The 25087-nt window shown below is 48.6% G+C and overlaps 1 protein-coding gene across 1 annotated transcript in view; it reads right to left on the bottom strand.

Annotated features, from left to right (window-relative positions):
• The window catches only part of LOC140411419 (uncharacterized), a 373458-nt gene that overhangs the window by 287191 nt on the left and 61180 nt on the right, over positions 1-25087 (bottom strand). Inside the window, exons 5-7 of the mRNA XM_072500526.1 lie at positions 4480-4603; positions 1287-1562; positions 1015-1095 (exon numbers count right to left, since the gene is read on the bottom strand). Of these exons, the coding sequence (XP_072356627.1) occupies positions 1015-1095; positions 1287-1562; positions 4480-4603 (481 nt within the window). The remainder of the gene's footprint in view (positions 1-1014; positions 1096-1286; positions 1563-4479; positions 4604-25087) is intronic.

Below are 25087 nucleotides of genomic sequence, written 5' to 3'. Positions count from 1 at the left end.
TCACCTTTCATTCATACAAATCAATGAACAGTATATAACAAGATGTTCTCTTCATTTATCAATTTTATTCCCTTGAATTGAAACTACTGCTATTGTTACTTTGCCCTGTGATATTCCCCCTGCCCACACCACTATCAGTATGATATTAGACACTGACCCTTTTAAAGGTACCATAGCAGCGAAGGGAATTCCAATGCAGATATGGAGCACACTCGTGATAGGAGTGAAATTTAAAGGGTTGAAGAGAATTGAAGGAAGTGACAGAATTGGGTGGGGGTGGGGACAAGACGAAAAACCTTCCACCCAAATGCTAAATCTGATGAGCGGGGCAGCATGGTGGCGCAATGGTTAGCACTGCTGCCCCACGGCACCGACGACCCGGGTTTGATCCCGGCCCCGGTCACTGACCCTGTGGAGTTTGCACATTCTCCCCGTGTCTGCGTGGGTCTCACCTCCACAACCCAAAGATGTGCATGGTAGGTGGATTAGCCATGCTAAATTGCCCCTTAATTGGAAAAAAATAATTGGATACTCTGAATTTTAAGCAAAAACAAAACTGACGAGGGAGAGGACAGAAGTGAATCGGAAGTATTGGGGGCTGCACCTTAGGAAGGCTGTGAAGGCATTAGAGAGGGTGCAGACAAGAATCAGGAGAATGGTTCGAGGGATGAGGAACTTCAGTTATGGAAACAGATTGAAGAAGTTGAGCAGGGGGTTGAGAGGAGATTTGAGGGAGGCGTTCAAATTCACGAGGGGTCTGACAAAATGAGTAGAGAGAAACACTTCCCATTGGTGGAAATTTTCAATTTCACCTATGCTGTGATGTTCTGCTCCTATCACCAGTATGCACCTCACACACGTCTATAACTGCTTCAAAATCCCGATAATAAGCTAACAAATAAGAATTAAGTTCAAGCAATCACTTTACTATCTGGCAATCTCAGTACTTCAATCTATTTAGGTGCAAACTTGACCTTAATAAGTTAGTCAAGAGAGTAAAATCGAATGTCTTACCAGACCACCTGGCACTCTACAGCATGTCTCCAATTCTATTAAGTGAGGGTTGCAGTAAACCATTATCTGTTGAAGGTCAAACTACAGAAAGAATTCAGAAACAGATTATTGAAAATTTTCCTTTCATAACGCATCACAGCCAACCAATTGAAATAGTCATTATAGATTCTCCAATTTAATGCCAATTAAGCTTGAATTAGTTGATAGAAAATGGTCCGCAATTTGGCTTCATTCAAAAGTCAAAATCCTCCGATGGGTTTACGGTCACTTACATCGACCGGTGTCCCATCCCTAACACGGATGCCGATTGCCATCTCCCCGTGGACATCTATGCTTTCCATCTCTTCACTTCGCTTGCTGTCAACCAGCTTACAGTCCTTGTAAAGGGACACTGACCCAGACTTCACATTAATCGCCAACTTGTGCCACTGCCGGTCAAAAAGAGAGCCCAGTTCGCGCTTCTTAAATGTCAAATGCAAAGTTTTTCCCGAGGCCCCCTTGACGTTGTATTCGACCACCTTTCTACTTCCGTCAATAGAGATGGAGGCCTGAAGAAAGAATAAGAGAGAAGTTAGGCTGAGGACACAAGGATAATCGATTCCTGAGTCAGCTGAGCGCTCATGTTTACCAATCCACAGGGAGATTTTAGATCTATTGGTCTGGGATGTGGGTTTGGGGGTGCAGTAGCGAATTCTACCCTGTGATAGTAAAAAAGCAACTTGAATTCTATTGAGCTGGATAAGGCTGTGTAGTCTCCAGTTTACTCAAGCGCAGCGTGGCGATTTTGATCAGTGTGTACTGAGGTGTCACTTGGACAGGGAGTGAGGATGTTACAAGAGGCATTTGAACCAGGGGCTTAGCGAGGAAGTGGGACAGGTTCTCATTCCTGCTTCATACACGTGATCATTTTTCACCAAAAGCTTGAGAGGATGGGCAGACAGATGATTCTTATTGTCCAGACTCAAACAGAAATGATGGCCACCAATTGGGTGACCAGACAATGGTTAGCAGTGCTGCCTCACAGCACCAGGGACCCGGGTTCAATTCCGGCCTTCGGTGAATGTCTGTGTGGAGTTTGCACGCACTCCCCATGTCTGTGTGGGTTTCCTCCGGCTGCCTATGTTTCCTCCCACAGTCCAAAGATGTGCAGGTTAGGTGGATTTGCCATGCTAAATTGTCCCTTAGTGTCCAAAGATGTGCAGGTTATGTTGGGTTACGGGAGAGGGCAGGGGAGTGGGCCTAGGTAAGGTGACTTTCCAGAGGGCTGGTGCAGACTCGATGGGCCGAATGGCCTCCTTCTGCACTGTAGGGATTCTATGATTTCTGTGTAATTCGATGTTATTCTTCATTCTTAGTTCATGCTCCTATATATTTTTGTTAGCATTCCTTATATCTTGTAGTCTTTCCTCTCGGTCCATTTCATGCCCTTTGCTTTTCTCTCCCCCCACATTTCCTGTCAGCCAGCCATTTCACCTTTCATTTCTGCCCTCTCAGGTACTCTGCATTCTCTAATCCCATTACTACTCCTCAGCTTTCCTACTCTCCCAGGTCTGAATATTTCTTTAATATACTCTCTGGCATCCTTTAAGACTTTCTTGGTATTACCTGTAGACCTAATCAAGGCTCTGGAATTACTTTCTTCCGAGCTGCATTCCCAAGGAAATGCCGATTGACATCCTGGCTTCAATTGAAATTTGACTCATTTTGTGCCACACTGTGTGTAATAACCTGCACGGGACGTACTGGGTGGGGACAATTGTTTTCCCTGTGCTCCTTGAAGAGCACGAGCTCTCCCTCTAGGGTCAGGGTCACTTATCCGTACTTGTATAAAAGGTCGGCCAGTCTGGAAACGACCGACAGGAGAGAGTATCCGGTGAGGTTCAATTGGTACTCATGTAAATAATTGTTGCAAAATAAACGTTTTGCTGATTCCAGACTTCCCGTGCCTTATTAAACTGTGCTCCATACTGAAGTCTCTCTACCTCATGCCATGCTTTAATCACCACTGTGACGGTGTGGTAGGGCTCCTCATTCTCCTCTTTCAAGTACCTTCTTACACCCTTTGACATTTAAAATCCTTTTAAAGTTGTCACTGTTTATGACCTTCCAAAAGCCCCTTCCCGAGTTTTTCCCAGAGGTGCCTACCCACTTGTCGGCCTCAGCTTGCATACTCATGCTGCGGGATTCTCCACCGGCGGGAGCCTACGTCCCAGCGGCAGCGCACACAGGCCCCCACGTTTCCCGAAGGAGTGGGGCGGCCCACAATGGGAAACCCCATTGGCCGGCTGCGGGAACGAAGACATAACTGGCGGGGGTGCGTCACTCCAGAAAATGGGGCTGGCAGGACGGAGAATCCCGCCGCTCATCTATGATGTGATGGCCTTTGGCCCAGAAGCAGTAATAGTAAGGAAAATTTGCAATTCCTTAAAAATCCTTTTGGAACATTTTTTGCATTAATTACAACGCAATTGTTAGGAATTTTCTTGGAGAATAAGAAATACTGGCCCATGTGACCTGGGAGCTCTTGACCTGGAAGTGGTACTAACAAGGAAGTTATGATGCAGAAGCTGTGACTGGACACAAAGAAGAGCTGCAGGACAGGAGAGCCAGAGGCAGAAGGCAATCAGCACACAAATGCAAACAGAAAGAGAAGCAGAAGAGTTGTAGAGGAATTGAGGAGGCTCAAGAAGGAAGTGCTTCATACAGGGAAGATTGCAAGGAATGAACCCGGTTTACGCAGAAGCCTCTGCTTGTGGAGGATTGGCTAAGACCTTGAACTAAAGGGATTTGAATTCTGCATGGCCAAACTGTGTGACTGAAACTCAACCCCTATGCTTAGAGTGAACATTTGAGGCAGCATGTTATCACAGTGGTTAGCACTGCTGCCTCACAGCGCCAGGGACCCGGATTCAATATCGGCCAAGGGTGACTGCCTATGTGGAGTTTGCACTTTCTCCCTGTGTCTGTGTGGCTTTCCTCCGGGTGCTCCAGTTTCCTCCCACAATCCAAAGATGTGGATGTCAGTTGGATTGGCCAAGATAGATTGCCCCTTAGTGTCCAAAGGGTTAGGTGGGGTTACTGGGTTACGGGGATAGGGTGGTAACGTGGGCCTAGGTAGGTTGCTCTTTCCAAGGGTCAAACCTGATGGGCAGAATTACCTCCCTATGCACAGTAGGCATTCTATGAACCTCCATCAATGTTGAGGCCAACACTGGTGTCTTCCTTGTATCCCTCAATTTGCACCACCTGTACACCTCTCTCCCAAACTCCACTATCTCCAGTCAGTCCCAGGTAAAACACACCGTCTTGTCGCTAACAACTCACGGTAAACTGAGTTTGGAAGAAGAGTTTGCAAGCCATCTACTCTCCCCCCACTGACATGCTACGGGTTTCCATGATTTTGCGGCTGTTTCTGATTTCCCATTTTAGTCACTGGAGAAAGATTGCTGGAAGCTCTTTGCTTACCTGTACACTGCCAGACTGATCGGTGATCTGCCAAAGACGCCAATGCTCCTTTTTGGTAGTTCTCTTCAAGCGAAACGTGGCAACAAAAGAAAACTCAGCCGGCAATCCTCTCGGAAAAATCTGCCTGGAAAAATGATAAATCGATAGATGGGTTAGATAGAAAGCTCCTAAAAAGAATGTGTGTCTGAAAAGTGGCAGCAAAGCACATCTCAGTGAGACGTCCAACATAATGTTCAATGGACTGTGTTCATTAATTAAAGGTTAGGTTAATTGGAAAAATTCTAACTGAGATGGTACATTTTTGTTTGGTTAATGGTCACAGAACCAAGGCGGGTAGATGGAGTTAAGATACACATCTGTCAAGACCTAATTGAATGGTGGAATAGGCTCAAAGGGCTGAATAGCCTATCCCTGTTCCTCCGACTGCTGGATCTGCCAAAGGAAGGCAATACTATTAATCTTTCAGCAGACACTACCCTGTGGAACTCCTGAAGTGATGTCCTGGAACTGAGATGCTGACCTCCAAGCTGACCGGAATGATCTTCCTTTGTGTCGGTGTGGTAGTTCAAGATATACACGCTGGGAGCTTCCAGTGTAAACCAAACATGGGTTTAGTATAGAAGATAAAAGTCCAGTATGATCCAGGCACAGAGAAAAGTATATCCAGGTGTTTACTCCCCAGCTCCGGATCCCCAGCTCCCCGGCCCCCCACTGTCCCTATTGGCTGAGGTTCGTGCACTTGCGCGTGATTGGCCCCAGGCCCGCCGAGCCCATCCCTTAAAGGGGCCACGCTACAACATCTCTCTCCCTTACCCCATAACATGATAACTATTTACTATATTATATACATGGTGGATAACACAGAAGGGAAAGATAGGCAGTCTTTAAAGAGTCAAATTGTCCAGGTACCTCCTGGTCTGACTGGATCTCCTCAGCACCACCACAGGTCTTTCAGCTTCCAAAATAGTTAAACGTCTAGAGCAGGCAATGATGCCCCAGACATAGCTCTTGTAACCAGACCATTGAGTTCACCACTCAATGCCGATACCACTGAAAGGGCCATCTCCTCAACCCTTGACTCCCCTTGTACAGAGATACTCAGGTATACCACTGACGTCCTCAGCCCTGGACTAGGGACGCCGACCTACAACTCCTCATGTGGTCGACAGGTTTTTTGAGTGTCTGAACAACCGTCTTGATCACATACGACTTAGGTCCCAAACGGTCGGCGATGCACCCGGCTAACCATGGTGGCCCCAAGGCAACATTGTGAACCAAAACTGGGTCCCACGGCCAGAACTACCTTCCTTGGGGCACTAGTCCTTCTGGGAGGCCTGGCGTGCATCCACCCTCCCCGCCAAATTTGGAAACACCCAATCGATGCGGGTCTGAAGACGCTGACCCTCAGGAGTGGGTGTCACGCCTGTCGTCGAATGGGGGCTGGTATTCTAACGACAGTGGTTAAACCAATAGTTGGTCGGATTGCCTGCATATCGAGTTCTTAAGTCTGCACGGCCCTTTCGGCTAAGCTGTTGAACAAAGGGTATGGTGCCATCCTTAAGTGTTGAATCCCATTTTCCTGAACCAATTGGGCGGCATGGTGGCACTGCTGTCTCACAGCGCCAGGGATCCGGGTTCAATTCCAGCCTGGGTCACTGTCTGTGTGGAGTTTGTACATTCTCCTCATGTCTGCGTGGGTTTTCTCCGGGTGCTCCGGTCTCCTCCCACAATCCAAAGACCTGCAGGATAGGTGGATTGGCCATGATAAATTGCCCCTTAGTGTCCAGGGATGTGCAGGTTAGGTTACGGGGGTAGGGAGGGGTGGTTGGGTGAGTGGATAAGGGTAGACTACTCATTCGAAGGTGCAGACTCAATAGGCCAAATGGCCTCCTTCTGCACCGTAGGGATTCCGTGATTCTATGAAAAGCCTAGAATTCGACCCACACGAACATTATCTCGGCCAAATCAGGTAACAGGTCCATATAGTTCAAAGCCAGTATTATTTCCTGGTGCAAAGATGGAGGCAGAGAGCTCTTTTGGAGGGGAAAAGCTGCTCAAGGTGTCAACATTTGTGATCTTGGTGCCCAGCCTGTGCTGAAATGTGTCGTGATGGGCTGTGAGCAGCAAGGCCCAATGCTGAGGCTATTGGGGAGATTGCCTTGGCTCCTCTTACAACCTTAAGATTGGCTTGAGGTCCATTATTATGACAAATCGGCGGCGGTAGTCATTGTCGTGTTAGGTACACTGGTATAACACTGGCTGCAACTGGATGCAGCATAGATCAAAAAGATACTCCAGACCTTGAAGTTACTTCAATCAGGTTTATTGAACTAATAGCACAGTTAGCACAGTTCCCTGTGAGTTCGACTCTCTGCTAACTTAAAAGTGTGGTTACTCTGTCTGACTGAACCAGACTAGCTCTTAGCCACGTGGTGGAGGTGATTAACTCTCTAGATGTTCATCAGTGGAAAGAGGCGGAGTGTGAGTGCCTCATGTCCTTTATAGTCAGATCCCACCCCTGAGTGTCCTGCCTGCTTATTGGTCATGCCCTGTTCTCTGTGTCCATCAGCTGCTTGCCTGTATATCATTATGTGCGTGTCCGCATGGAAATTTGGTGGAAAGTTTTCACATATCATATAACTGCCAACCATTCCTTTTGCATCCAGGCGTCATTCCGTCCCACCTCAGAGAAGGTCCTTGAAGCGAACGCAATGGGGCGTTCTGAACTATTTTCAATCTTGCGGGACATCACCGACCCAATCTCATACGGTGAAGCATCGCACATCAGGACGATGGGTTTCTCAGAGTCAAAATGGACCACGAGGTCTGAAGACTTCATGACTCGCTTCTCCATTTCAAAAGCCTTTTCCTGTGGCTCCCTCCACTGCCACTGTTGATGTTTCTTTCAGAGATGATGCAATGGAGCCAATGTTGAAGCCTGATTAGGGTTGAATCTGCCATAGTACTTAATCATACCAAGAAAAGCTTTTAGCTCAGAGACATTCTTTGGAGCTGGGATTTCATAAATGGCCTCAACCTTCTCCTTGAAGGGGTGTAATCTAGCTGTGTCTACTCTGAACCCCAAATAGGCTACTACCGTAGCTTTGAAGGGACACCTTTCCCACTTAAGGCGGACCCCCGCATCTCGAAAACGTTTCAAAGCATCTTCCAGGCTCGACATGTGTTCCTCTGGAGAGGTCCCCATAATCAAGGCACACCATAACTTTTGGAATACCCTGGAGGAGTTTTCCATTGGCGCTGGAGGATAGCACCGGCTGATGCTATTCCGAATGACAATCTTGTGTATTGATACAGCCGTTTATGAGTATTTATTGTGGCATATTTCCAGGACTCTTCATCCAACTCGAATTGGAGGAAGGCATGGCTGAAATCTAGCTTTGGATAGGTAAGGCCTCTTGCTAGCTTGGCATAGAGGTCCTCAATCTTGGAGATGGGGGTCCCTATCCACCTGGATGACCTGATTTATCTTTGTCTTATAATCTCCGCAGGTTCTAATGGACCCATCCTGTTTAAGGACAGGGGCTATGGGGGTGGCCCACTCCGAGAATTGGGCTGGTCAGTGATGTCCAACTCTTTAAGGTGTTTCAGCTCGGTTTCCATATTCTGATGCAGGACATATGGACTGACCAGGATCAAAAGAAATTGCACATGGGTTTTCATCGCCTTCACGCCTTTGATATGTTACAGTTTTCCATGGAAGATGTCTTTATATCCATGCAGAAAAGCTTTTAGCTCAGAGACATTCTTTGGAGCTGGGATTTCATGAATGGCCTCAACCTTATCCTTGAAGGGGTGTAATCTAGCTGTGTCTACTCTGAACCCCAAATAGGCTACTACCGTAGCTTTGAAGGGACACCTTTCCCACTGAAGGCGGACCCCCGCATCTCGAAAACTTTTCAAAGCATCTTCCAGGCTCGACATGTGTTCCTCTGGAGTGGTCCCCATAATCAAGGCAGCACGGTAGCATTGTGGATAGCACAATTGCTTCACAGCTCCAGGGTCCCAGGTTTGATTCCAGCTTGGGTCACTGTCTGTGCGGAGTCTGCACATCCTCCCCGTGTGTGCGTGGGTTTCCTCCGGATGCTCCGGTTTCCTCCCACAGTCCAAAGATGTGCAGGTTCGGAGGATTGGCCATGATAAATTGCCCATAGTGTCCAAAATTGCCCTTAGTGTTGGGTGGGGTTACTGGGTTATGGGGATAGGGTGGAGGTGTTGACCTTGGGTGGGGTGCTCTTTCCAAGAGCCGGTGCAGACTTGATGGGCCGAATGGCCCCCTTCTGCACTGTAAATTCTATGATAATCTATGAACATCCTGGAGGACATCGCTGGAATCTTGACAAATCTCCAGCCAGTTTAGTTGGATGTTTTTCAACCAGTCCCTTCCCATGAGGCTGGGCCTGGGCCCTTCAATGACAACTAAGGGCGGACTAGCTTCTTGCTCCTTTCAACCCACTGATGTTTCCACAGTACCGAGGATCCTGAGGGTCTCCCCTGTAAACATCGATAACTTGGCCTTGGTGCTGCTTAGAAACTGGCACCATGAGAAGTCAGATCAGCTCAGGTTTTACCTTCGCAGAAAAGATGAACTCAGGTGTGAGGAGCCAGAGGAAATGGGCGAGGTACTAAATGAATACTTTGCATCAGTATTCACCAAAGAGAAGAAATTGGTAGATGTTGAGTCTGGAGAAGGGTGTGTAGATAGCCTGGGTCACATTGAGATCCAAAAAGACGAGGTGTTGGGTGTCTTAAAAAATATTAAGGTAGATAAGTCCCCAGGGCCTGATGGGATCTACCCCAGAATACTGAAGGAGGCTGGAGAGGCAATTGCTGAGGCCTTGAGAGAAATCTTTGGATCCTCACTGTCTTCACGGGATGTCCCGGAGGACTGGAGAATAGTCAATGTTGTTCCTCTGTTTAAGAAGGGTAGCAAGGATAATCCAGGGAACTACAGGCCGGTGAGCCTTACTTCAGTGGTAGGGAAATTACTGGAGAGAATTCTTCGAGACAGGATCTACTCCCATTTGGAAGCAAATGGACGTATTAGTGAGAGGCAGCATGGTTTTGTGAAGGGGAGGTCGTGTCTCACTAACTTGATAGAGTTTTTCGAGGAGGTCACTAAGATGATTGATGCAGGTAGGGCAGTGGATGTTGTCTATATGGACTTCAGTAAGGCCTTTGACAAGGTCCCTCATGGTAGACTAGTACAAAAGGTGAAGTCACACGGGATCAGGGGTGAGCTGGCAAGGTGGATACAGAACTGGCTAGGTCATAGAAGGCAGAGAGTAGCAATGGAAGGATACTTTTCTAATTGGAGGGCTGTGACCAATGGTGTTCCACAGGGATCAGTGCTGGGACCTTTGCTCTTTGTAGTATATATAAATGATTTGGAGGAAAATGTAACTGGTCTGATTAGTAAGTTTGCAGACGACACAAAGGTTGGTGGAATTGCGGATAGCGATGAGGACTGTCAGAGGATACAGCAGGATTTAGATTGTTTGGAGACTTGGGCGGAGAGATGGCAGATGGAGTTTAATCTGGACAAATGTGAGGTAATGCATTTTGGAAGGTCTAATGCAGGTAGGGAATATACAGTGAATGGTAGAACCCTCAAGAGTATTGAAAGTCAAAGAGATCTAGGAGTACAGGTCCACAGGTCATTGAAAGGGGCAACACAGGTGGAGAAGGTAGTCAAGAAGGCATACGGCATGCTTGCCTTCATTGGCCGGGGCATTGAGTATAAGAATTGGCAAGTCATGTTGGCAAGACGGGCAGCACGGTAGCATTGTGGATAGCGCAATTGCTTTACAGCTCCAGGGTCCCAAGTTCGATTCCGACTTGGGTCACTGTCTGCACATCCTCCCCGTGTGTGTGTGGGTTTCCTCCGGGTGCTCCGGTTTCCTCCCACAGTCCAAAGATGTACAGGTTAGGTGGATTGGCCATGATAAATTGCCCTTAGTGTCCAAAATTGCCCTTAGTGTTGGGTAGGGTTACTGGCTTATGGGGATAGGGATAGGGTGGAGGTGTTGACCTTGGGTAGGGTGCTCTTTCCAAGAGCCGGTGCAGACTCGATGGGCCGAATGGCCTCCTTCTGCACTGTAAATTCTATGTAAATTCTATATATGTTGCAGCTGTATAGAACCTTAGTTAGGCCACACTTGTATAGTGTTCAATTCTGGTCGCCACACTACCAGAAGGATGTGGAGGCTTTAGAGAGGGTGCAGAAGAGATTTACCAGAATGTTGCCTGGTATGGAGGGCATAAGCTATGAGGAGCGGTTGAATAAACTCGGTTTGTTCTCACTGGAACGAAGGAGGTTGAGGGGAGACCTGATAGAGGTCTACAACATTATGAGGGCCATAGACAGAGTGGATAGTCAGAGGCTTTTCCCCAGGGTAGAGGGGTCAATTACTAGGGGGCATAGGTTTAAGGTGAGAGGGGCAAGGTTTAGAGTAGATGTACGAGGCAAGTTTTTTACGCAGAGGGTAGTGGGTGCCTGGAACTCGCTACCGGAGGAGGTGGTGGAAGCAGGGACGGTAGTGACATTTAAGGGGCATCTTGACAAATACATGAATAGGATGGGAATAGAGGGATACGGCCCCAGGAAGTGTAGAAGATTGTAGTTTAGTCGGGCAGCATGGTCGGCACAGGCTTGGAGGGCCGAAGAGCCTGTTCCTGTGCTGTACATTTCTTTGTTCTTTGTTCTTTGTATTCCCCCTCACCCTCCTCCCTCACACTATCCCTCCAGCATCCCCCTCGCCATCCACCCTCACACTATCCCCCAGCATTCCCCTCGCCATCCTCCCTCACACTATCCCTCCAGCATTCCTCTCGCCATCCACCCTCACACTATCCCCCCAGCATTCCTCTCACCATCCACCCTCACACTATCCCCCCAGCATTCCCCTCGCCATCCACCCTCACACTATCCCCCAGCATTCCCCTCGCCATCCTCCCTCACACTATCCCTCCAGCATTCCCCTCGCCATCCTCCCTCACACTATCCCTCCAGCATTCCTCTAGCCATCCACCCTCACACTATCCCCCAGCATCCCTCTTGCTCTCCTCCCTCACACTATCACCCCAGTATTCCCCTCTCTCGCTTCACCTCTCACACTATCCCCCTCAGTATTCCACCCTCCTCCTCTCTCACACTATCCCCCCAGTTTTCCACCCTCTCCCTCCTCCTTCTCTCACGTTATCCTCCCCAGTATGCCACCCTCACACTATTCCGGCAGTGTCCCACCTTCACCTTCCTCCTCTCACACTATACCCCCCACTATTCCACTCTCGCCCTCCTCCTCTCACACACTATTCCATCCAGTATTCCACCTTCTCCCTCTTCCTCTCTCACACTATTCTGGCAACATCCCACCCTCACCCTCCTCCTCTCACACTATTCCGGCAGTATCCCACCCTCACCCTCCTCCTCCCACACTATACCCCCAGTATTCCACCCTTACCCTCCTCCTCTCACACAATACCCCCAGTATTCCACCCTCGCCCTCCTCCTCTCACATTATTCCGGCAGTATCCCACCCTCACCCTCCTCCTCTCACACTATACCCCCAGTATTCCACCCTCACCCTCCTCCTCTCACACTATACCCCCAGTATTCCACCCTCACCCTCCTCCTCTCACACTGTACCCCCAGTATTCCACCCTCTCCCTCTTCCTCTCTCACTCTATCCCCTCCCCAGTATCCCACCCTGTCCCTCCTCCTCTCACATAATTACCCTCCCTGTAACACGTTCTGATTATTCCTTCAGGTAACTTCCACGATTAATACGTTCGAAAAAACATAATTAATTATCCAGTTAATCCCAGGATTAATTAACCACAATGAATTGAACATCCTCATTAGGATTGATTGTGTTTTAGTTGACTATTGCCCAAATCCCAATACTATATTGTCTGAGCAAATCCATAATTTATACTTAGTTACATTTCATCCCATCTTCATACAAGAAACACAAGTGGCGTCTTCATGATGTAACTGTGTGAGCCCAGCCAGAGTGTCACATTCTGTACTGAATGGACAATGTCAGGCTGGCAGTGTGACTGACTCCCGGAAGATTTGTTGCTTTCACAGCTCTTTCTACAGGTCAAAGGTCACACTTGTTGCAACAGTGGGTCAGTTCATGATTAATTAAAAGTAATTGGGCAAAAATCCCAGGACTCCGACACACACCTGTTAGCAGAGTGAAGATGACTTAATTCTCCCGAGCCCTGTGGCATCTGCTCCGGTCAATGTTCTGTTCATTTTACAAGTGTGTTCAGATCCCGTTGTTTCTGCTACCCTGCCCATCGCAGGGGCCCCATTAGCCTGAGAGAGGGGGCAGGTGCTGGGGAAGGGTTGGCGGCAGAGGTGGGAGGTGAGGGACAGTGGCAATTGCAGATCTCTCGACATGTACACTCCAAAACATGCCCACAGTGTAGTCCATGTACTTGTGACTGACAATGAGGTTTTCCCAATGGGGAAACAAAGGTACATTTTAATTTCCCTTTTGTTCACTTCCAACAAGGAATCTCACAGGGCAGGAGTGTGTAGGGGGAATCCGCAGCCCCCAGTGTTCTGCCTATTAAAATATTAATGGATGACAATATCCACAGAGGTCCTGTGGCACAGTTGGGTAGTGCCCTATGTCATAGGAGTGTCCCTTTAAGAAAGGTTTTTGTCTTATCACATGGCTTCAGTGATGTCGTTTTGTGGGTGGAGCTGAACTGTGGCTGTGCGTTTTTCTTAGTTTCACTTTCATATTTGACTGCTGTGGACTCAGGGAGAAAGGCGTGTTTTGTTCCTGTCTTTCTATTTTCATTTTAAAGAATTGTTCCAGGGAACAAACCAATTGATTATAGCTACCTGCTGTTTGGATAACTTAAAAGATATAGTTTGCTTTCCGGAAGGGTTTAAACCTGCTGGTGAGACGGGGTCAGATTCTCAGGAAAAGCCAGTCTTATTCAAGTGAGAATGCAGAGTGATGGGCCATGCCCTTGAAACGGGTGTTTTTGGTTTAAGGGATTTTGTTTTTGAATTGGAACAGTTAAAGGTGGAATTTATTAAGTGTTATACATAGATTACTGTAGCCAAGGGGTATCTTTAGGTTTGTAATTGATAAACATTCTTGCTGTTTGTTTATATATATATATATATATATATAATATATATATATTTATATGTTAACTAAGTTCTTAGAATAAAACTTATTTTGATTAAAGTGTCTGGGAAGACTGTTGAATCACACCTGAAGGGAAGGTTCTTGTGCTTATAATACACTTGAGAGTTTTTAACCCTGGCCCACAAAACCTACATCTGGGACAGAAGCTCAGGGTTCAAGTCCAACAGCACAACTTATTGCCATGGATGGAGTGTTCACAATGTGGTACAATGAGCTGATAATGAGCTGAAGAATCCTTCCATCACTTCCTCACCCCCGCTCCCCCCCCCTCCCCCACCCCACTATTCCCCAAAGGGAAAAGCGGTTTTAAAAAAACACTGGAAAGAATGTCCATTCTCAATAGTTTTGTTAAATAAATCTAAAGTACCCAATTCTTTTTTTCCAATTAAGGGGCAATTTAGTTTGGTCAATCCAAACTAAATCCAGGTCCTTGGCACCATGAGGCAGCAGTGCTAACCACAGTTCCACCGTGCCGCCCCCATTCTCAATAGTTTTTATAACATTCCCTGCGTCAGGAGAGCATGTTTGACTGCATTATACAAGGGTAGACATTCCGCAGGAGTTCCAATAATCTCTGTAAGACCGGCACAACTAGAACCCATTTATCTTTAAGCAAACTTTCTGGCTTCATTTTAATAGCCAATGCACAAATATAGAATCAGACTACACAGGAGGCAATTTGGCCCATTGTGTCTGTACCAACTCTCTTCATATTGCTATTAAATTGGTCTTTATTCCCTTGGTCTCCCTTTGAAGTATTTATCCAATTTTCTTCAGGGGTTTCTATTGAATCCACCTTCCCTCCCCATATGAGAATGCAAACCAGGTCATAACAACACATTGCTTAAAAAATGTTCCCTCATTTGCCAATGTCCTCTCGTGGAGCCAGCTCAACAACAACTTCTATTTCATAGCACCTCTGGTGCAATGAAGCAGCTCAAGGCACTGTGCTGGAGCATTACAAAGCAAAGTATGACACTAGGGAAATAGATATTAGGTCAGGTGGTCAAAGGCTCGGTCGAAAAGACAGGTTATGAAAAGAAAAAATGAAAATGAAAATCGCTTATTGTCACAAGTAGGCTTCAAATGAAGTTACTGTGAAAAGCCCCTAGTCTCCACATTCCGCCGCCTGTTCGGGGAGGCCGGTACGGGTTTTCAGGAGTTTGTTAAAGGAGGGGAGTGAAGCAGAGAGAGGTAGAGAGATGTAGGGAGAGAATTAGAGGTTGGGGCCCAGGCTACTGAAGCCACTAATGATGGAGAAATTAAATCCGGGATGCTCAAGAGGCCAGAAGAAGAGGAGTGCGGATATCTCGGAGGGTTCTGTGTTTCCCTTTCTACCCGAGAAAAACGAATTGTCCCGAATTCTCCAGTCATTACAATTCACTTTTCCCGCCGGCAGCGAATGACGGACAAGAAACCCCAAGCTGGGGAGCTGGAGAATCCAGTCCATTATCTTTGAAAATCTCTGCTCTGTGGAGAAATGTATCCTTCTTTCTAAGCTGCTCAACGAACGCAAATATTTATTATTGTATGTTCGGGCATCAATCTATCCAATTTACATGCACAGTTGTTAATTACCATTCGAGCTACATTCTCTTATTGCTTCTTAATGCTCTCCTTTATTTCTTTGCTGAATGTGTTGGTTCATGCTATATAATTCCACAGGCATTGTTTCAGCACTTCAGCCAAGTAAATATTCACATTGTGAATCTAAATAACAAGTGTCCACAATTCAACTCACCAAACGACTTGCAAAGCCTCCTTCGACAGCATCTTATAAACCCATGACCTCTACCACTTAGAAGAACAAGGGCAGCAGATGCATGGGAACATCACTTACAAATTCCGCTCGAGGCCACACACCATCCTGACTGAGAAATATACCATAGAATCATAAAATTTAGAGTGCAGAAGGAGGCCATTCAGCCCATCGAGTCTGCACCAGCCCTTACAAAGAGCCCCCTACTCAAGCCCACGTGTCTACCCTATCCCCGTAACCCCCACTTAACCTTTTTTTTTGAACACACAAGGCAATTTAGCATGGCCAATCCACCTGATCTGAATATCTTTGGGAGGAAACCGGAGCACCCGGAGAAAACCCATGCAGACACGGGGAGAGCGTGCAGACTCCACACAGACAGTGACCCAAGCTGGGAATCGAACCTGGGACCCTGGAGCTGTGAAGCAACTGTGCTAACCACTATGCTACCGTGCTGCCACTATGCTACATGTGGCAGCACGGTGGCGCAGTGTTAGCACTGCTGGCGCCAAGGTCTCAGATTCTATCCCGGTTCTGGGTCACTGTCCATGTGGAGTTTGCACATTCTCCCCGTGTTTGCGTGGGTTTTGCCCACACAACCCAAAGATGTGCAGGGTAGGTGGAATGGCCACGCTATTAAATTGCCCCTTAATTGGCAAAAAATGAATTGGGTGCTCTAAATCCATTTTAAAAAGAAATATATCAGCATTCCTTTACCGTCACTGGGTGAAATTCATGGAACTCCCTCCCTAACGACACTGTGGGTGTACCTACACCACATGGACTACAATGGTTTAAAAAGGTGGCTCACCACCACCTTCTCTAGGGCAATTAGGGATAGGCAATAAATGCTGGCCTAGCCAGTGACTCACCTAATGAAGGACCTGCTCTCCGAAAGTTCATGATTCCAAATAAACCTGTTGGACTTTAACCTGATGTTGTAAGACTTCTTACTGAATCTACATGGCAGTCAGGGCTTTCAGATAGCTTCCCTTTAACATCTTTCGTTCAGGGCAGCGTTTCATTTAAGATCTGTTCCCGGTTGTTGTGTGTCCTTCATATCCACGGTGGCCTGGCCCACGATCGGGGCCCACCGATCGGCGGGCGGGCCTGTGCCGTGGGGGCACTCTTTTTCTTCCGCCTTCGCATGGTCTTCATTCTGGGGGAGGCGGAAGAGACCCCTTCCACTGCGCATGCGCGGGGATGCCGTGAGCGTCCGCTGACGCTCCCGCGCATGCGTCGCCCGGCGAAGTCCTTTCGGCCCCGGCTGGTGTGGCGCCAGCCGGCAGGGCGGAAATCACTCCGGCGCGGGCCTAGCCCCTCAAGGTGAGGGCTTGGCCCCTAAAGGTGCGGAGAATTCCGCACCGTTGGGGCGGCCCGACGCTGGAGTGGTTCACGCCACTCCATTACGCCGGATTCCCCCGCCCCGCTGGGTGGTGGAGAATGCCAGCTCTGGTCTCTCTTTTCAGCAATAATTTTGTAATGTTGTTTGAATGATAAATGTTGGGGAAGACACTGGGGAGGACTCCCCTGCTCTCCTTAGCAATAGAACCATGGTATCTTTTACACCCTCCTCAGGGATATGGCCTTGGATTTGACATCTCTTCCGAAAGACAGTGGGCGGGGTTCTCCGACCGCGTGCAGAGCGGAGAATCGCCGCCATTGGCGCCGGCGTGTTTGGCGCGCCTCCGGTCACGGGCCGCTCTACGCGTCCGGCCCACCGATTCTCCGGCCCGAATGGGCCGAGTGGCCGTAAGAAAAGAGCCGAGTCCCACCGGCACCTTTCTAACCTGCTCTGGGCTGGCGGGACCTCGGCATGTATGGGTCGGGTGGCGCCTTTGTGGGGGGGGGGGGGGAAGGGGTGGTCCGATCCTGGGGGGACCTCCGGTGTGGCCTGGCCCGTGATCGGGGCCCACCGATCGGTGGGCTGGCTTCTGTGGCTGGGGGCCTCCTTTCCTACCCGCCGGCCCATGTAGTCCTACGCCGTGTTGCATCAGGGCCGGCGTGTTGAAGGAGGTAACTGCGCATGCGCGGATCCCGCGGCGCACAGTTCGCGCCAGGATCTGCAGCTGGAGTGGCGCGAACCACTCCAGCGCCGTGCTGGTCCCCTGGAGAATTAGTCGGGGGAGCAGCCGGTTCACACCGTCTTTAAACTCGACGGCGTGGACACTCTGCCGTGGGATTGGAGAATCCCGCCCAGTACTTCTGACAGTGCAGTAATCCCTCAGTACTGCACTGAAGTGTTCAGTCCACCTATAGTTGTATGCTCAGGTTTATGGAGAGCAACTTGAATCCACATTCACATGCCTTGGAGAAAGAGAGTCCAACTCGCTGAGCCACAGCAGAAACATATGACTCTAATCCTTCTTGCACCCAACTCATTGCAGTATCTGTCAACTGGGGATTTGATACTGGCAGTTTTTGTTCCATTTATTCCTTTCCACTATCAGAAAACTTAAAAATTTAGTGCCGCTGAGTTGACAAATAACCTTTCAGTGCCACCCTACACCAGGCATGAAAGCAGCAGCAAATATACTGAGCAGCCTTGCCATCAAACCCCTTAACTGTGGAAGATCCTAGCGAAGGCACCTTCCACACCGAGAGCTCACACTGTTTTGCAAATATGCTGATTTCAGTAGATTTGTTGGGAGCATCTGTGCAGAACGTGAGACAGGTTTTGTGTGGGCAATGATTTAATCATGCTGCTGTGTGCACCTAAACTTTCAAACTGTCAGGGAGAGATTGAGGGGAACAGTTTGATGTGTTTAAGGGGAAGCCAGATAAACACATGAGGGTGAAAGGAATTGAAGGATAAGTAGATAGGGTGAGGCATATTAGGGCGGCACAGTAGCACAGTGGTTAGCACTGCCGCTTCACAGCTCCAGGGTCCCAGGTTCGCTTCCCGGCTTGGGTCACTGTCTGTGCGGAGTCTGCACGTTCTCCCCGTGTCTGTGTGGATTTCCTCCGGGTGCTCCGGTTTCCTTCCACAGTCCAAAGGTTGGATGGATTGGCCATGCTAAATTGCCCTTAAGTGTCCAAGAAAAGGTTAGGTGGGGTTACTGGGTTACGGGGAGTGTGGAGATGTGGGCTTATGGAGGGTGCTCTTTCCAAGGGCTGGTGTAGACTCAATGGGCCGAATAGCCTCCTTCTGCACTGTAAATTCTATGATTCTATGAATTAGAGTGGGAAAAGACAAGCATTCAGCATGAACACCAACATAGACTAATCCAAAAACAAGTTACTGCAGACGCTTCAAAACCACCTGTAATTGTAGACTGGATCACAAACTGGCTATGAATCAGAGAGTAGGGGTTATAACCTTTATTAGTGTCATAAGTAGGCTTACATTAACACTGCAATGAAGTTACTGTGAAAAGCCCCTAGTCGCCACATTCCGGCACCTGTTCGGGTACACAGAGGGAGAATTCAGAATGTCTAATGACAAGCACGTCTTTCGGGACTTAAGGGTAGCTACTCAGAATAGTGGAAGGTGGGAGACGGTGTTCCACAGGGAACAGTGTTGGGAATACTGGCGTTCACCATTCGCATGAATAGTCTGGATTCAGGAATCAGACAAAACATTTAAAAATTTGTAGACACCAAATTCTGGGGTATTGTTGCCACTGAGAATTAATGTGCTAAGACACAAGAAGTTACCGATAAACTGTGTAATTGACAAATTATTTTCAGTAGTCAAGTGTGAAAATTTGGTGGCTCTCGCTGCGTGGCACCTACCCCGCTATCGCCGCGTGGCTGCTGCCCCGCTCTCGCCACGTGGCACCAACCCCGCTCTCGGCACGTGGCTCCTACCCCGCTCTCGCCACGTGGCACCAACCCCACTCTAGCCGCGTGGCTCCTACCCCGCTCTCGCCACGTGGCACCAACCCCGCTCTCGCCATGTGGCTCCTGCCCCGCTCTCAGGGCATCCTGAAGTGTAATACACTGACTAATGTATTTTTTGAAATGTGGTTACTGTTGTAATGCAGATTGAAAATTACTAAAATTGTCTCCAAATAAGATTATTAAAAAAGTGCTGGAGTTCCCGACTGCGTGGCTTGAGTCGCCATGCTGGCTGCGGATTGTGTCCAGCTCCGCCATACTTGGCTGGGTGCCGACTAGGGCTGGGGGGGCTGATGGGCGGTGGCCAGGAGGTGGGCTGTGAGGTCGCGGTTTGCGGGTTAGGTTACGCGCACGGCCAGTGCAGGTCGTCGGCCATGCGCATGCGCGGCCAGGGACCCAGCCATTATCAGCGCTGGTGGTGGGGATTTCAGTCGGCGCCGGTGCTCGCCCTTCACAGGTACAGGAATCGGTGAGGGATCGGCGCTAAATTTCCTGTCATGAAAGTCGTCACATTCTACGCTGCAGTCTGCACTTCGTCTCCAGAATGGAGAATCCAGCCCCTTGTCTCCATAATATATAAAAGATGAAGAGGTGAATTCCGGTGGTGACCATGGAGTAAGTGGGTGCTCCTGCCTGAGGACTGCTTCTTTGGCCCTTTTTGCATGTTTTGTGCGGGTGGATGGAGGAGAAGAATTAAGATTTCTCCTCCGATGAGTGATGTCTGAAGAGTTACCAGACGAGGAGTGTGTTGAATAGGGCCATTCGACAGAACCGGAGGACACGCAGGAGGGAAAAAGGTGGTGGAGGGACCTGTGGCGTCGTTGCCTGCTCAGTGGTCGACAGACAAGTTGGTGGAGGAAGTTTTCAACCGAGGGTCAAGGGTCAGTTAATTGCCATACTTAAGTTAATTGCCAGACAAATGTGCACATGATCCACAAGCAAGAAATGGATGGAGAAACTTGAGCAAGGAGAACAACAAACGACAGCGGACATGTTGTCATGCATTCCAGTTGGAAAAAAAAACAGACGATGAATGTGCTAAAATTTGGGAATACCACCTAAACAGATGGCCCCTGAATATATTCCAAATAATCTCATCCTGAAACAATACTTCGAGCAATGGAGGCTTCTCAGTATGGTAGATGACTTGCTAATTTAATGATGAGAGGTTGGTCATACAGAGAGTCTTAAAAAACCTGGGATCCATCAGAAAATACACCAGGTACACCTGCGCAATACAAAATGCCATGCTGAAGCACAACCTTCAGTTTGGTGACCAGAAATATCAGCCACTAAAGGAATGGTTTTTGAGCTGCACCAGCTGTGTAATCCATCGCCAGGAGCAACCACTGATGGCATCCCCATTTCTGATCAGACCGTGGGAAGACCTGAGAATGGATCTTTCTGAGCACAACTGGGAGACATTCCTCATAGTTATCCACCATTCCAGATGGATTGAGGTTAAACGTCTTCTGGGTCCCAAATCAGAAGCTGTCATTAAATTACTAAAATAAAATTTTCCACACAGAATCCCAGATCTAGTCATTTCAGATAATGGCCCAAAGTTTGCCTTTGAAGAAAAATGACAATATCAACTTGACACTGTTAAGCTACAGCACTCTGGTTCTGTCAGAGCTTTGAATGGGAAGACGATGACAAACTCAACTTCCTGTTCTTCGGCATCTGCTCGCACCATGTCTCACAGCAGCAGACATAGGCAGAGTAAGGGAGGAGGAGGAGGAGTGTGGTGGAAATCAAACCAGAATCTACAATCAAGATGCTAGAGTACATGATTTACCCCAACTCCCGCCAGTTGAATCAGTATGGATTTGTGGCTAGAGTAGTGAAGGCCAGGTTTTGGAAGAAACACTACATCCACAATCTTATCTTGCAAATGGAATGGTGAGGGGAAAAAACCCAGAAGCATACTTATCGCTGCTCAAAGGTGATCTTCAATGGAATGGGCAGGTGATCAGTAAAACAGCCTGAAGAGCGAGCTGTTAGTCTCTGACGATTCACATACAGAGGCGGCATGGTAGCACAGAGGTTAGCACTGTTGATTCACAGTGCTAGGGACCCGGGTTCGATTCCCGGCTTCAGTCACTGTCTGTGCAGAGTCTGCACGTTCTTCCCATGTCTGCGTGGGTTTCCTCGGGGTGCTCCAGTTTCCTCCCACAGTGTTCCCGAAGTGGCGCCGGAGTGTGGCGACTAGGGGATTTTCACAGTAACTTCACTGCAGTGTTAATGTAAATCTACTTGTGACACTAATTGAGATTATTATTATGATTAATACACTGAGTTTGAGAGAGAACATGGAGAACTTGAAACCTATACAACCTCAGAGAGAGAGCTGAGAATACAATCAGGGAAATCGGGGAAACCACAAAAAGGTTATGAGCGGGATTATCTGATCCTGAGGCTAAGTGTTGACACCATCATAAAGCCCGTCGCGTTTCCCGACGGCGTAAACATGGCCTCAGGAGCAGCAATTCTGACCCCTACAGGGAGCCAGCATGGCACCCACGCTGCTCCAGCTGCCGATCCCGGCGTCAGATGGGCGCCGCGAGTCTGCGCATGCGTAGTGGGACCGGCCCGATTTCTGTGCATGCGTGGTGTCTCCCTTCTCCGCGCATGGCGTAGGGTGACAGGGGCTTGCTCGGAACAAAGGAGGCCCCCAGCCCGAGAGGCCGGCCCGCCCATCGGTGGGCCCCGATCGCGGGCCAGGCCACAGCGGAGGCCCCCCCGGGTCGGACCCCCCCCCCTCCCCCCACAGGCCACCCCGGGATCCTTCCACTTTGAGGTCCCGCCGGGTAAGGCCTGGTAAGCCCAGGTTAGAACGGCGCCGGCGGGACTTGTGTTTTTTTTGTACGGCCGCTCGCACCGACTGCGCCGGTGCCAATGACGGCGATTCTCTGCTCTCCAGAGAATCGCGTACCGGCGTCGGGGCAGCGTGGCGCGATTCGCCCCGGTCGCGGCAATTCTTCGGCCCGACCCCGGGGTGAGAGAATCCCGCCCCTATCTATGAACCTTGTGAACCAGAGATACAGGCAGAGACTGCAGCGGGAGTTATTGGACAATATAAAGAATGTATTTAATAGAGTTAGAGGCTTGGGAGGGAGTGGTGGTGGGTATGTAATGCAAAAAGTTAATTTTATGTCAATAGACAGTCTACATTCTCAGTGATGTGATATCACGGGAGTGTCACACGGGAGGGTTTAAACTAATATGGCAGGGGAGTGGGCACGGGAGCAATAGGTCAGAAGGTGAGAGCATTGAGGGAGAACTAGGGAATAGGGACAGTGGGGCTCTGAGGCAGAGCAGACAGGGAGAAGTTGCTGAACACACCGGGTCTGGTGGCCTGAAGTGCATATGTTTTAATGCAAGAGGTATTCCGGGTAAGGCAGATGAACTTAGAGCTTGGATTAGTACTTGGAACTATGATGTTGTTGCCATTACAGAGACCTGGTTGAGGGAAGGGCAGGATTGGCAGCTAAACGTTCCAGGATTTAGATGTTTCAGGCGGGATAGAGGGGGTGTAAAGGGGGTGGCAGAGTTGCGCTACTGGTTAGGGAGGATATCACAGCTGTACTACGGGAGGACACCTCAGAGGGCAGTGAGGCTATATGGGTAGAGATCAGGAATGAGAAGGGCGCAGTCACAATGTTGGGGGTTTACTACAGGCCTCCCAACAGCCAGCGGGAGATAGAGGAGCAGATAGGTAGACAGGTTTTGGAAAAGAGTAATAACAACGGTTGTGGTGATGGGAGACTTCAACTTCCCCAATATTGACTGGGACTCACTTAGTACCAGGGGCTTAGATGGGGAAGAGTTTGTAAGGAGCATCCAGGAGGGTTTCTTAAAACAATGTAGACAGTCCAACCAGGGAAGGGGCGGTACTGGACCTGGTATTCGGGAATGAGCCCGGCCAGGTGGTAGAAGTTTCAGTAGGGGAGCATTTCGGGAACAGTGACCACAACTCAGTAAGTTTTAAAGTGCTGGTGGACAAGGATAAGAGTGGTCCTAGGGTGAATGTGCTAAATTGGGGGAATGCTAATTATAACAATATTAGGCGGGAACTGAAGAACCTAGATTGGGGGCGGATGTTTGAGGGCAAATCAACATCGGACATGTGGGAGGCTTTCAAGTGTCAGTTGAAAGAAATTCAGGACCGGCATGTTCCTGTGAGGAAGAAGGATAAATACGGCAATTTTCGGGAACCTTGGATAACGAGAGATATTGTAGGGCTCGTCAAAAAGGAAAAGGAGGCATTTGTCAGGGCTAAAAGGCTGGGAACAGGCTGGAATATAAGGAAAGTAGGAAGGAACTTAAGCAAGGAGTCAGGAGGGCTAGAAGGGATCACGAAAAGTCATTGGCAAATAGGGTTAAGGAAAATCCCAAGGCTATTTACAAGTACATAAAAAGCAAGAGGGTAGCCAGGGAAAGGGTCGGCCCACTGAAGGATAGGCAAGGGAATCTATGTGTGGAGCCAGAGGAAATGGGCGAGGTACTAAATGAATACTTTGCATCAGTATTCACCAAAGAGAAGGAATTGGTAGATGTTGAGTCTGGAGAAGGGTGTGTAGATAGCCTGGGTCACATTGAGATCCAAAAAGACGAGGTGTTGGGCGTCTTAAAAAATATTAAGGTAGATAAGTCCCCAGGGCCTGATGGGATCTACCCCAGAATACTGAAGGAGGCTGGAGAGGAAATTGCTGAGGCCTTGACAGAAATCTTTGAATCCTCACTGTCTTCAGGTGATGTCCCAGAGGACTGGAGAATAGCCAATGTTGTTCCTCTGTTTAAGAAGGGTAGCAAGGATAATCCAGGGAACTACAGGCCGGTGAGCCTTACTTCAGTGGTAGGGAAATTACTGGAGAGAATTCTTCGAGACAGAGTCTACTCCCATTTGGAAGCAAATGGACGTATTAGTGAGAGGCAGCATGGTTTTGTGAAGGGGAGGTCGTGTCTCACTAACTTGATAGAGTTTTTCGAGGAGGTCACAAAGATGATTGATGCAGGTAGGGCAGTGGATGTTGTCTATATGGACTTCAGTAAGGCCTCTGACAAGGTCCCTCATGGTAGACTAGTACAAAAGGTGAAGTCACACGGGATCAGGGGTGAGCTGGCAAGGTGGATACAGAACTGGCTAGGTCATAGAAGGCAGAGAGTAGCAATGGAAGGATGCTTTTCTAATTGGAGGGCTGTGACCAGTGGTGTTCCACAGGGATCAGTGCTGGGACCTTTGCTCTTTGTAGTATATATAAATGATTTGGAGGAAAATGTAACTGGTCTGATTAGTAAGTTTGCAGACGACACAAAGGTTGGTGGAATTGCGGATAGCGATGAGGACTGTCAGAGGATACAGCAGGATTTAGATTGTTTGGAGACTTGGGCGGAGAGATGGCAGATGGAGTTTAATCCGGACAAATGTGAGGTAATGCATTTTGGAAGGTCTAATGCAGGTAGGGAATATACAGTGAATGGTAGAACCCTCTAGAGTATTGAAAGTCAGAGAGATCTAGGAGTATAGGTCCACAGGTCACTGAAAGGGGCAACACAGGTGGAGAAGGTAGTCAAGAAGGCATACGGCATGCTTGCCTTCATTAGCCGGGGCATTGAGTATAAGAATTGGCAAGTCATGTTGCAGCTGTATAGAGCCTTAGTTAGGCCACACTTGGAGTATAGTGTTCAATTCTGGTCGCCACACTACCAGAAGGATGTGGAGGCTTTAGAGAGGGTGCAGAAGAGATTTACCAGAATGTTGCCTGGTATGGAGGGCATTAGCTCTGAGGAGCGGTTGAATAAACTCGGT

Source organism: Scyliorhinus torazame, chromosome 4 (assembly GCF_047496885.1).
Source record: "Scyliorhinus torazame isolate Kashiwa2021f chromosome 4, sScyTor2.1, whole genome shotgun sequence".
In the NCBI taxonomy this organism is placed as follows: domain Eukaryota; kingdom Metazoa; phylum Chordata; class Chondrichthyes; order Carcharhiniformes; family Scyliorhinidae; genus Scyliorhinus; species Scyliorhinus torazame.
This window is presented reverse-complemented; position numbering and strand designations above follow the sequence as displayed.